This window comes from Labeo rohita, chromosome 21 (assembly GCF_022985175.1).
Source record: "Labeo rohita strain BAU-BD-2019 chromosome 21, IGBB_LRoh.1.0, whole genome shotgun sequence".
In the NCBI taxonomy this organism is placed as follows: domain Eukaryota; kingdom Metazoa; phylum Chordata; class Actinopteri; order Cypriniformes; family Cyprinidae; genus Labeo; species Labeo rohita.
The window spans coordinates 7,963,756-7,977,687 of NC_066889.1; the positions used below are offsets into that span (position 1 = coordinate 7,963,756).

Below are 13,932 nucleotides of genomic sequence, written 5' to 3' on the forward strand. Positions count from 1 at the left end.
TTTAACATTTCTCATTGCAAACTTTAACCATGTGTCCTAATCAAACATAAGTAGAGTAAAGTTAACATAGGTAGAGTTTATATCTAATTTATATGCAAAAGTACAGTTTTGTCATTAGAAATGAATGAGTTAAAGTATCCACCTTTAAATTTACTCTTAAAAGTAAAATATTTCCAAAAAAAAAATTGGAAAATAAATGTTACTGAAATAAAATAAATGTAAATGTAGCTTGTTACTATGCACCTATAGTCCTAATAAACTGCAAATAATTTCTTACTGCAGTTCAGTTTACTTTGTTTGCCTTCCAGATTGCTGTTTTCCCATTGACATTGACTGGGTAAAGAGTGATCATGAATTTCTGGATCAAGATGCCTTAGATTCTCTCTGCAGGTAGTGCTTTTTACCCCTTGACTAAATGAGTGTGTGCTATGCTGACGTAGAATAATGGGTCTTTTTGCTAATCACAGTGGGAGGAATTTAAGAGGGACATCATGTTGTCTTCCTGATTGACATCAATATTTTATTTTGCTTTCAGGAGATTAAGTACCTTAAACAAGTGTGTGGAGATAAAGCTAGAGTTGAGCCGATCCAAAAGAAGGGTGAGTGAGAGAAAACTCTAGAGAAGATGTAAACAGTGCGTATAAACAAAAGAAGCCTGGGGAAACATTTCCTTCTCCCTATCCTTTGCTGTGTATAACAGATAATTTTGTACATTTAGGGAGATGAAGAGGCGGAAGAAGATTTCTATGCCATTAGCCCAAAATGGTCATTTGACAGGAAGAGCAAACGCTGGATCCGTGTGGATGACGGTGAGCTACTGCACTCACTGAACAGCCCCATTTCAAGACTGAGGCGATCCGGAAGCTGTGAGGCCTCTTTTACTGACAGCGGGGAGTGCCATGAGCTTTGTTCCACCTATAGCTCTAGTAATGCTGACAGTGATGGAGGAAGCACTTCCAACAAAATGGCAGAGGAACCAGAAACAAGCCGTAGCTCCTCCAGATGCTCCTTGAACTATAAGCCCCAATCTCTCGACACTTCATCCAGCAGACCTCCATCTCCCAGTGAACATCACATTTTGAGCAGTGAAGAGTGCCTTCCTGAAAAGCCTCCAGTGGAAAAAGGAAAAAGCCTTCTCCGGAAGATGGAGAGACTTAAATTAAGAGGAAGCACACTACAGCCACACACCCAAAATAGGAAAGCCAGACTTGTCATAAGTGGACCAATTATCCAGGAAGGTCTTGGTGAAGAAAAGCTGAAGCATCTTCAATGTCAAGACATAGTGAAGCTCCAGGACAAAACTGGAAATCCTCCATCCTGCTCATCGCCCTCCCGATCAAATAGCAGTCCCTCAGCAAGCAGCAGTGCGGTCAGCACACCAAGCCCTGTGACCAAGGTGCGCAGCAACTGCAAACGCCATGGGCTGCCCAAACAAGAACACAGTCAGAAACAAATCATCGAGCAGCATTTCAACAACCAACACAACCTTGATGTCAACCCTGTCTTTGAAATTCCCCATGGACACAAGCCAGGGACGTTCCCAACAGTTCTCTCCCACAACAGCACCTTCACACCTATCAACAACACTTCGGTCAATTGGAGGACTGGAAGTTTCCATGGTTACCAAGGTAGACAATGTAAAAGCAGCAGCTACAAGGACCAGGCAAACGCTTGCAGTCCACTGGCTACTTGTAATCACCGTGTAAGCATTTATGACAATGTCCCAGATCATATGCAGATTTTAGATGATGACGTCTTCTCAGCTTTGGACAGTGTAATGGAACGCATTTGTGGCCTGCAACAGTTGGTAATGTCTTGGACAGACAAGTTGTCAGAGGATGGGGATTCAGATTTTTCCCACTCGGGTTCTCCCTCACCCCCCTTTCTGACTGACATTCATCTTGAGATCAAAGAGCCAGAAGAGACAAATGAAGCTGCCCTAAAGGAGGCATACAACAACAGCTCAGATGCATTTACACACACTGCTCAGCCTATAGATCATACTGATCGGTAAGAGACACAAACTACCATTTCATTGAGGCAAAAAAAAGTGTCTAGAATATACATTTTCCTCATTCACTCAAGAGCAAATGCTTTTAATACCATTAATCATGCACTGACGAATAGTACAAAATTTGTTTGTTTTCTTGCATTTCAGAATACAGAGGCCCCACTGGTCCAGTGTACAGATGCTTTCACTGAGTAACCTCAGCACAGGCATACAGGCCAAATCAGCATCACATGTCTCCATGCTGCAAAGACTGAGCCTTCTTAGGCTCACAGCTCTAATGGACAAGCACTCACCCTTTAGCAAACAAGGCTGGAACTGGTAAGGCGGGTTAGGAAGAAAAGCAGAGATGGGAAGAATAGATATAATTTGGTAAAAGCAGCTTGCTTAAACACTGAACAATGAGAGAGGAAACAAAGCAGGACGTGAGATTCCTGTTGTTTGTCCCAGCAGACAAAATTGACGAGGTTTTAAGAGTTCAAAATGGTTGAAAACGAGAGTGAACACTCTCACACCACAGGCTGCATGACACAGCAAAGTCTTGTTTTTTTTCCACTTTGGAGAACACTCTCACACTGTGATTACATCATCTGATAGCATGTGAAGATAAATAATGACAGAGATAAGGATTTGTTCCATTGATGTCCATTTCATAATTAAAGATGAAGGTAGTATTTTTTGGTGGTAAAATGGTTTCCTCTTTTTCTAGTTTAACAGGTTTACAATGTGAACCTATTAAACTAGAATTTGTGATGATATCAGAGTTTGAGTAGCCCAACACAGCCACAATAGCAGCTAATGGAAAGAATTTGGGCAGGACTAGCGGCAAATGGGGAAGTGTTCAGGAAACCTGTTTAGAACTGCTCAAACCTGTTTGATGTTCTCTTCAGTGATGCTAGTGGGACACAAGACACCCCACATAAAGCAATTTCAGTATGTTTAACTTTTAAAATGTGTTAACTTTAAAATTTGCCTTTTGCTAGCTATTTTTTTAAAGCCCTAACTATTTTAACCCAAATCAGAGAAATAAACTCCCCATACAGCAATTAATAACATTTAAAATGATATATTTGTGTAGTTAACTAGACAAAAAAAAAAAAAAAAGTCTACCCCTGCATTCACATTGATTGCTTAGTATTCAGCATCCTTACTGCGAGTCAGCTCACTTGGATTTCAGATTTCAGCAATTTATTTAAAACTTGTCCCTCTCCTTTCCTTTACAACAAACAGTACATGGGACTGGATATTGCAGATATGTATACAGTGCAGAGCTTCTTGAATCCAAACAATTACATTAAGTCACTAGGGGAACATAACTGAGTTAAAAAAAAAAATAACATGGATATTGATATTGTCTTTAAATGAACGAACCAGCTTGATGTTGATGAGAGTTAGGCTAAAAGAGAAATGAAGGGGTAATTGAGGCTAAAGCTGTCAAGAGAAACTAAATTGTATGAAATTTTAAAAATCCAATTTTTGTCAAATTAGTTGGCTGTGGCAAAACAGAACTTAATTGGCTTTGAAGTTTTATCTTAAAGTCCTTGAACCTGATTTATATAGAAATAATGAGAAGCAGGCCCTAAATTGCTGTCAGATTATCTACACAGCCTATAGTCATGGCAGCAAGCTCACTGTCTAATGAAAATAGGCCTTTCAGAATGGAAATCAATATGCGCTTTGCTAAACAAAAAGGATAGTTCGAGATTTATCACAAGCCTTTCAGCAGCAGGCCAATATGTACTCAAAGATTAAAATCACTACATACTAGGGTTGGGCGATATGGCTGAAAACTGTATCACGATATCAGCGTTTCATATCGGTCGATATCGATAATTATTGATATTTTTTATGACCCATTTAAAATAAGGAACAGGAGAAAAATATATTACATTTCAACATTTTTATTTTATTTTATTTTTAAGACAGAAATGTCAACAACCATGGAAAACTCAAATAATTAAAATGTAAACATAATTCTAAAGTCACAATGAACACTTAACAATTATCTCTTAACATTTAAGGTGCAAAATAAAAGAAAATGTAAGAAATGCTTAATAAAGTGTTAAAATAGTGCAGTGTTAAATATAAACAGAGTAGCCACTGGTGTTCTTTGTACCATTTAGATTCTTTGTCAAATAGTTAGTGAGGGCACCAAAACTCAAAAGTTAGGAGCACCAAAACTAAATTTAGGAGCACTAAATGAATATTAAGGTTGCATTAAATACAACTACACAGCCTATAGCCTACAGCCTAGATATGTTATGTAGTCTAATTTGCGCACATTGGGGAGTCGCTCTCTAAACGTGGGGTATTAAAACTGCTTTTGAATGCGCGCGCGCGCGTTTTACTTTCGGTTTCGTTTTAACGATGGCGCGAAACTCTCGGCGGTGCTGAGCGTCCATTCTACAATACGAGATATTAATTTAATAATTTTGTCACTCCCACGTTGCTAGGTTATAGAGCGAGTGCCTTTGTTAATGCAACCAAGCTTGCTTCGCAACCTCTGTTTTCTTCCGACGAAGAATAAAAAATATCGAACGTTTTATAGAACACATTTTTATTGATATCGATCACGTGTCTATCGCGATACATATCGTTATCGTTTTATCGCCCAGCCCTACTACATACATTTTAATTGCTTTATTTCTTTACTACTGGATTCTTCAAACTCAGAGAGGTTAAAAAAAAAAAAAAAAAAAAAAAAAAAAAAAAAAAAAGAAAAAAAAAACCAAGAATCTTATTACAACAAACAAATGAAATGTCAGTTCAACACATGCAAACATTTATCACTGATGCGCATGAGTGCCTCACAATACTGCTAATATGGTTAATGTGATCTGCTTAATATACATTGCTACTTCTACGCTTAATTTAGCACAATACTACATTGTCTCAGACAAATATATGTATATATAAGTAATATATATGAGTAATGCACATTACTATCTAAAATACATCAATGTACACTTCTGTCATCCTAGGTCTGTGCCGAAAGTCTACCGAAAAGTTAAACCTTCAGAACATAAAAGCAGAAAGGTGTTTGGGGTGCCTTTGCTCCAGAGTGTTCAGCAATCAGGGAAACCTTTGCCACCAAGTATTTTGAGAGCAATGGAGTTCTTAAGGACAGAGTGTTTGGATCAGGTATGCCATCCAGCTACCAACCAAAAAAAAGGCTGAATTATCTGATAATTATAGTTACACTGTATAAAACTTTTTTTCTCTTGCTTATCCATACCAGATTTCACCACCGTGTCTCTACATTAGTTCTCATTCTGTTTAACAAAAACTGTCATTAACAAAAATGTATTTTATATAGTCATAAAAAATGTAAACATGTAATGAAAAATGGTCGAATTAAGTTTTCAGGTGAAATGTCTACCAGGTGCTTTTGCACTATACTGATTTAAAACTGTTGGATGATTTGTGTTTTCTCAAAGCTAATGTCATACTTTAGCACCACTAGTGGACATTTTGCCTGAATCCAGCAAATTTTAAAGCAATAATTAGGTTATGCATGAACGTATGTAGAGTCATATTTTATTCTTATGAGACTACACAGACTAAACCCATATCTATATCTGTCAATGAATATTATATAATAATTGCAGCAGAGTAAACTGCAATATTTCACTCTGTAACAGTTTTTGCCAACACATTTCTTGGTCGAACCTGACAGGTTGGGCTCTTCCGAAAGTCTGGGGTCAAATCCCGTATTCAAAATTTAAGGGACATGGTGGAGGCTGACCCTGATGGCATGTCCTTTGAAAATCAATCAGCTTTTGATGTGGCCGACATGGTGAAGCAGTATTTCAGAGACCTGCCTGAACCTATCTTCTCCAGCAAACTGTGTGAAAGTTTCTTGCACATCTACCAATGTAAGCCAAACTCAAGTCAAAACAAAGCAAATTTTGTAACTCAATAATATACTGTTGTCACACCAAGTGTAACAAATTATTGAATTTGACTGGTTAAAGAAGAGCTAAAGCATCTGTTCCTAAGCCATTCATCTGTATTTATTGTATTTGATTTCCCTACAGACTTCCCCAAAGATCAACAATTTGCAGGGGTTCAAGCAGCCATCTACCTTCTGCCTGATGAAAACAGAGAGGCCCTTCAGAGCCTCCTTCTCTTTCTCCAAGAGGTGGTCGCATGTGTAGAGGAGAATCAGATGACCCCAACTAACATTGCAGTGTGCTTTGCGCCCTCCCTGTTCCACCTCAACTCGTTCAAAAGAGACAAAACAAGCATAAGGTAGGTCAAAGTAGACAAAACTATAATCAGATGCAGTGTAATGCTTTGCACTGGACATGGACACACTGGACTCAAGCAGTTTTTTAGAACCAGCTCCAGACTTTCCGCATCAATTAGATGTGAATATGTCATTTTTCACAATAAAGATTACATCAATTCCTAAAAAAGCCTTTTTAACCCTGTTTTAAACACCATGAATGTTGTGTCAGTTTTGTGCAGCTTATGTAACAGCACAGTTCCAAATCTGGCTTTAATTTCACAGATAAGGGAGATATTGTTTCCGTAATACAGTTCATAGTTAATAAACCTCTGGATAAGACAGAGAAGGTGCAGCGACGAGAACGGCTAAAAGACCGATTCAGCAGGAAAGTGGGATTAATATTTCCAGTAACACTTTATTTTAAGGACCAGTTCTTACTATTAACTAGTTGCTTATTAGCATGCATGTTACTAGCATATTAGCTGTTTATTAGTACTTATAAAGCACATATTAATGCCGTATTTTGCATTATCATATTTTAGATTCCTTAATCCGCCCCATACCTGAGCTTAACAACTAATTTAATATTAATAGGCAGCAAATAAGGAGTTTGTTCAGGAAAAACTCTTACTGAATATGTGTTCCTTATTCTAAAGTTTTACCATATTTTAAAAAAGGGTCCCTTCTAACTTTATTCTTGAGAAGATAAAGACTAATGAATGTTTGGCATGTGATCCACAACAGCCACAACATGTTATCTAATACTTTTGGCTCTGAAGTATAAGTATGCTATATAGTATAGTTTGTTTTCTGCAGTGACTTCAGGGTTAAGAGGAAGCTGAGACAGTTACGTCAGAGATCTCTCTGGGTAAATACATCCAAAGGGCTTACTTAAAGGCAACTGAGGAAACTTCCCCTATTTCTGCAAGCCAGCTGCCACTGAGTCAACAAGCTCTCTGTGCCCTCCTGCTGAGCTCTGTATGCGCTGCTATGCACTAGCACTGCAGATAACTTTTCCATGCATAGTTTTTGCATTCTGCTATAAGATGAACACTAGAATACAAGCAAATTGGCTAAATGTGTTTCAAATGAAATGCAGGCAGCAATCCCATTCCACATAATAATTTTCCTTGGCAAACAACAAGAGAACTCCAGTGTCCTATGTCAATACCTCTTCTTTCTCGGTAAAGTCTTTAGGAGGGAGTACAGGTGCATCTCAGTAAATTAGAATGTCGTGGAAAAGTTCATTTCAGTAATTCAACTCAAATTGTGAAACTCGTGTATTAAATAAATTCAGTGCACACAGACTGAAGTAGTTTAAGTCTTTGGTTCTTTTGATTGTGATGATTTTGGCTCACATTTAACAAAAACCCACCAATTCACAAATAAGAATATGGTGACATGCCAATCAGCTAATCAACTCAAAACACCTGCAAAGGTTTCCTGAGCCTTCAAAATGGTCTCACAGTTTGGTTCAGTAGGCTACACAATCATGGGAAAGACTGCTGATCTGACAGTTGTCCAGAAGACAATCATTGATACCCTTCACAAGGAGGGTAAGCCACAAACATTCATTGCCAAAGAAGCTAGCTGTTGAGTGGAAGGAAAAAGGCTTGGAAGAAAAAGAAGCACAACCAACCGAGAAAACCGCAGCCTTGAGAGGCTTGTCAAGCAAAATCAATTCAAGAATTTGGGTGAACTTCACAAGGAATAGATTGAGGCTGGGGTCAAGGCATCAAAAGCCACCGCACACAGACGTGTCAAGGAATTTGGCTACAGTTGTCGTATTCCTCTTGTTAAGCCACTCCTGAACCACAGACAATGTCAGAGGCATCTTACCTGGGCTAAGGAGAAGAAGAAATTTTCTGTTGCCCAGTGGTCCAAAGTCCTCTTTTCAGATAAGAGCAAGTTTTGTATTTCATTTGGAAACCAAGGTCCTAGAGTCTGGAGGAAGGGTGGAGAAGCTCGTAGCCAAAGTTGCTTGAAGTCCAGTGTTAAGTTTCTACAGTCTGTGATGATTTGGGGTGCAATGTCATCTGCTGGTATTGGTCCACTGTGTTTTTTGAAAACCAAAGTCACTGCACCCGTTTACCAAGAAATTTTAGAGCACTTCATGCTTCCTTCTGCTGACCAGCTTTTTAAAGATGCTGATTTCATATTCCAGCAGGATTTGGCACCTGCCCACACTGCCAAAAGCACCAAAAGTTGGTTAAATGACCATGGTGTTGGTGTGCTTGACTGGCCAGCAAACTCACCAGACCTGAACCCCATAAAGAATCTATGGGGTATTGTCAAGAGGAAAATGAAAAACAAGAGACCAAAAAAATGCAGATGAGCTGAAGGCCACTGTCAAAGAAACCTGGGCTTCCATACCACCTCAGCAGTGCCACAGACTGATCACCTCCATGCCACACCGAATTGAGGCAGTAATTAAAGCAAAAGGAGCCCCTACCAAGTATTGAGTACATATACAGTAAATGAACATACTTTCCAGAAGGCCAACAATTCACTAAAATTCACTTTTTTATTGGTCTTATGAAGTATTCCAATTTGTTGAGATTGGTGGGTTTTTGTTAAATGTGAGCCAAAATCATCACAATCAAAAGAACCAAAGACTTAAACTACTTCAGTCTGTGTGCACTGAATTTAATACACGAGTTTCACAATTTGATTCATCAATTTCATCAATTACTGAAATAAATGAACTTTTCCACGACATTCTAATTTATTGAGATGCACCTGTATTGCTAATTTGGGTGGCTGCAAAGTCAGTTTGTTTTAGTCAGCCCTGTGTTAATAAAAAAAATAAAAAATAATAATCTCAAATTTGTGTCATATTCTGCATTTGTACACAGGTCTAGACAACGGAAATACAGCTTGGGGAGGCCGGACCAGAGGGATCTGAGTGAGAACCTGGCTGCAACACAGGGACTGTCACATATGATTACCGAATGCTCTAGCCTTTTCCAGGTACAAAGCACCATGTACACTGATTTTGCACTAATGACTATCACCACCCCTTCTGAATGTACTTAAAGATTTTTTTTTTTATTCACGGGCCCACAGTTTGGGAATCACTGCCCTAGTCCAAACTAAAATGTGCCAAGTGGCTGTAAGATTTAATTTGCAAGCATGTGTACAATATATAATACTGTATATAACATTTGTACTTTTTATCAATACAGATACCAAAATACTTTGAAGATCAAAGAGCATGCAGCTTTACTCAAGATTCACTCCAAAATGATGCAGGTCTAAATTCGTTGTCTCACTTTGGACAAAACGAACTTCCAGATCATGCCAGGCTTTTTCTTCTCACACAAAAACTCCAGAGGGAGGCCAAAGACAAGTCTAAAGGATGGATATCATGCTCAATCTGTGATCATGTGGATGTGGCGGTTAAAAAGGTTTGTACGTATTCCTCCAACTTGCATCCTAATATCAGTATCAAGAATCAGACCAAAAGCACTCACAAGCCTCTAGAGAAAAGTGTTCAAATACATTATGTACAAAAAGGATAACTTAGAGCCAAAGCCATAATCAGTTTTGAACAAACATGGTATTTGCATGGTGTTTGCACTTGCAAATTGTCATCATAAAAATTGTACAAGGGTAAGAAGGTAATGACTCTAAAATGATTGTTAAAGGTGGAGGACGGTTACCCTTTGGGGCTATGGAGAGGAATGACAGAAGTTGATGCTTCACAGCAGGAAGTCTTCCACCGTGTTTTAAGAGAACAGAGTCAGTGGGAAAAAAACCTCTTGCACAGTGAGGTGGTGGAGACTCTGAACAAGGATGCAGAGGTGTATCATTATATACTGCAGGCTGCAGGGGCCAGACCACCACTGCAACATATTCTGCTAAGGTAAAATGTTACTGAGAAGTCTCAATTTAGTCTCAATGACCCCTTTACACTATAGCCAAAAAGCTTAAAAAAAAAAAAAAAAAAAAAAAGTAAATGAAAAAAAAAAAATGCTTTAAAAACAACAACAACAACAAAAACATTTCAATGCTAAATCAAAAAATAAATAAATAAACAAAACCTATAACAGCAAATAACACTGAATTGAATTATATTTATAAACATAATATGTGGCATTTTTAGACATCTGCATATAAACGTTGTATCAGATTAAGTTTTATTTTCTGACATTTTGGTCACAGAATTCAAGTAAATTCTAAAGTTCATGTAAATGTCATCCCAACTGATGACAATTCAGTAACTAAAATGCATTTGCAAATTGGGCAATATTTGGAAAAATCAATGTCAGACATTAAGAAAAAAAAAGAAAGAAAAAGAAAAAGAAAAATGATCACCCCAAGCCCAAAAGCTTGTAGTTCTATGAGTATCTGGATACAGCTGGGTACAACACAGCAATGAAGTAGACCATGAAATGAGATGACGTTCACAGAATGAATTGAGAGCAAGAGCTTTATACTTCATACTCAAAGGTGTTTCACCTTTGCATAATTCTGCATATTAACATTTGGGACAAATAATATTAATGATGTTTAAATTAGCTGGCTGGAATGATAATGTTGTACCTCTCAGCAGAAAATTGAGACTTAACATGGGTTCCCTCTCAGATTTAATTTTGCAAATTCAGTGACAAATTACCACAGTAAAAGTAAATCCCTTTACAAAGGCACCTCATGACATGCACACCACTGCACATGTAATCCTGTTAACCCGCTGCCATGGCTGTAATTAAGCCACCCCACATATCAATGAGCTTGTAGTGCTGTTCTGTTTATTCCTGGTGTCACTCTACATGATTTATCAATTACAACTTTTCCATCCTCTTCTTGAAGGACGTGGCAGTCAGATCATTCCATGGGGTCCTTGTTTGTGTCCTCCACTTCTGTTGAGCATGCCGCTGTGGCTGTCAGAGGAGTACGGGCGCAAGTTTTCTGCAACTTCTTTCTAATCGAGCCACTGGGGTCCAGAAAGTCACGAGTCACGCACCTCTGCCGGACTGACACGAGGTGTGTATCTTAAATAAAATAGTGAACAGAGGCTAAAAATTAGGGCATAGCCTACTGGAGAAAAAGCTTCAGGTTCCAAATTCTTGCTTTGGTTTAAAGAATTAGTTTCTTTTCAAATCAGTTTGTTCCCTTCAAGCTTCTGTTGGTCTACAAAAGTCCCTATAGATTCATATTTTAGGGTAGAATCAATAAAACACAGGGCTGCAATACAAAAAACAGTTGTATTTGAAAATTGAGATGCATTCCTGGGGATGTTTTGTGACAGAGCAAACATGCGGCACAATCATACTACATTACCTCCACTGGCTAGATGTTGTCTAGCTGGCACATTTGAGAGTGCAGGTGAATGGAGACACTACCTGAGACATGGAGACATTTTTTTTCTGATTGCATCATGTCCTGTTAAAATAAAGAGACCAAACAATGCTGCATATTGAGTTGGGAGCATGAATCTGTGTTTTCAATTAAGGAAGCAAACTTGTACAAAGTGACTATATGGACTCTGTTTCCTAAACGACTACGTATTTTAATCACTTTTTAGATGGCAACATTTTTATAAATATTTAGAGAACATAAGCATTGACTGCTAATAAGCATTTCATTTTTTACTGTTTTTTAAACACGTTTAAATTACTAATTTCTTTTAAACCATGTGTGTGTAAAATAAACAAAAATGTGTGAACAAATCTTTTTTCCATTATCTTGTTTACAACATTATACACAAGCCTGAGACAGATAAGAAGCCTGAGAGGAAACTTTTTTTGTTTGTTTGTTTGTTTTTGCGTAGCCGACTTGTAACTGGTAATCTGACTTCATCTGATAGAATGACTTCAGAACCACAGCGAGAGGTCATGAATGCAGAGGCGAAAGTTTACGTTTTTCAGAATCAGATTTTAAAAAACATATGACACCGACACTTGTAGTAAAGTAAATCTGTCTTCAATTCTTAAAGCTTTTGTTTATATTATGATGCAGCATAAACCCATATATGAACTTTTCATTATTTTCTTTTTTATCAGAGGCCGATCTCCAGCATGGCACCATAAAGTAGGAGGACACCTGGTTTCATCTGTGTTGATGGCCATGAGGGACTCTTTTAAACACAAAACAAAAGACTCAAAAGCATAGAAAGGACTCCAAAAAGTAATTTGTTAAACACCGGACAGTTTTAAAATCACAAGCTATGTGTCACCTCACAATCAGTCTATCAATCAATCAATCAATCAATCAAGTGGGTGTGAGCAAATGAGTGAGCTCCAAAACTCCAAGTCATTCCAGAATCTCTGTACCGTAGAGAGCTACAGGACCATTTTAACAACTGAGACCATTCAGCCTGCAGTCAAGGAACAACAATAGTGTGACAAGGTGTTCCATGAGAGCCAGTGCACTTGGGATTATCAAGATTGACAAGAGAGAGTGTCAGAGTAATGAAATGTCTCATCTTATTTAAAGGACAATTCCACAGGCTAATACTTTTCAGTGGCTGACTCCAAAATTCACAACTCCCACTGTTTTAAGCATTAAAGGATGAACAGAGTGACATCATTTGGAAATATACAAATCTGTAGACTCGACTACTGTGTCATTGTTGGTACTGAGACAGCTCCATTACAAACACGTGTCAACCTATGAGTAACACAAGGGCAGATAAGCCATGTTGTGTACATTGGCTTTATCACTGATTCAAGTAGGTGCTGTTTTAGGTTGGAAGCTGCCATGTTTGCTTTTATTTATTTGACACTGTCTGTTGAAGCCAAGCTATCTGAGGATATGTGTGACCTGGCACATTACAAAGCTTTGTGTCAGACTTCAATGCTACCACTAAATTATAATTTATTTTCCATTTTACCATTATAGAGTGATCTGATCAAAATGTGATTTTATTTACGCATTTATTTTCATAATCAGTATAAGAATTATACATTTTAGAAATAATAATAATAATAATAATAATAATAATAAATATATATATATGCTCCACACTGATCTAATCTCATCATCATCCAGTCTTCCTGGAATGACATGAAGACACAGAACAAACTGAAAACTGTAAATCCAGAAGAACTATGGCAACGTCTCCAAGATGCTTCAAGAGACCTACCTGCAAAGCTACCTGAAAAATTTTGTGCAAGTGCACCTAGGGCAAAAGCTGCTGTAAACACAAAGAATGGTCGCACCAAATGTTGATTTCATTTAGTTAATAGAAGGTAATTGATAAAGAAAATCTATTTATGACAGCATTTTATTTATATTTATTTATTTTACAGCATTGTACAGCATTTTAAGTGCCTAAAACTTTTAACAGTGCTGCAGCTTTGCAGGTACGTTTCTTGAAGCATCCTGGAGACTTTATCACAGTTCTTCTGGATTTAGTCTGTCTGAGTTTGTTCTGTTTCTTCATGTCATTCCAGACAGACTGGATGATGATGAGATCAGATCTCTGTGCAGAGCACTTGCTGTTGTCAGACTCCTTGTGCAAACAAAAATCTCACTGGATTATTATGATTAATGGCAAAATGAATGTTTGGAAATGTAATCTGATATTTCCTACCGACACACTACAGCAAAAGACCGACTTTAACTGACTTTAAACCATTTTTTAGCTGATGAAAATACTAGTGGCCTAAGACTTGCACAGCACTGTATATATATATATATATATATATATATATATATACACACACATGTTGATATTGTTGATATTTTA

General features: G+C 37.7%; 1 protein-coding gene across 2 annotated transcripts in view; it reads left to right on the top strand.

Moving 5' to 3' along the window:
- si:dkeyp-23e4.3 (rho GTPase-activating protein 7) overlaps positions 1-13,216 on the top strand; it is a 91,796-nt gene extending 78,580 nt beyond the window's left edge. For both annotated transcript variants that reach the window (XM_051093373.1, XM_051093374.1), the window contains exons 3-14: positions 309-390; positions 536-599; positions 719-2,010; positions 2,159-2,329; positions 4,990-5,149; positions 5,685-5,883; positions 6,046-6,259; positions 9,095-9,209; positions 9,425-9,646; positions 9,887-10,104; positions 11,052-11,225; positions 12,245-13,216. In XM_051093373.1, the coding sequence (XP_050949330.1) occupies positions 309-390; positions 536-599; positions 719-2,010; positions 2,159-2,329; positions 4,990-5,149; positions 5,685-5,883; positions 6,046-6,259; positions 9,095-9,209; positions 9,425-9,646; positions 9,887-10,104; positions 11,052-11,225; positions 12,245-12,353 (3,020 nt within the window). In that variant the 3' untranslated portion in view covers positions 12,354-13,216. The remainder of the gene's footprint in view (positions 1-308; positions 391-535; positions 600-718; positions 2,011-2,158; positions 2,330-4,989; positions 5,150-5,684; positions 5,884-6,045; positions 6,260-9,094; positions 9,210-9,424; positions 9,647-9,886; positions 10,105-11,051; positions 11,226-12,244) is intronic.
- The last annotated feature ends 716 nt before the right edge of the window (positions 13,217-13,932 follow it).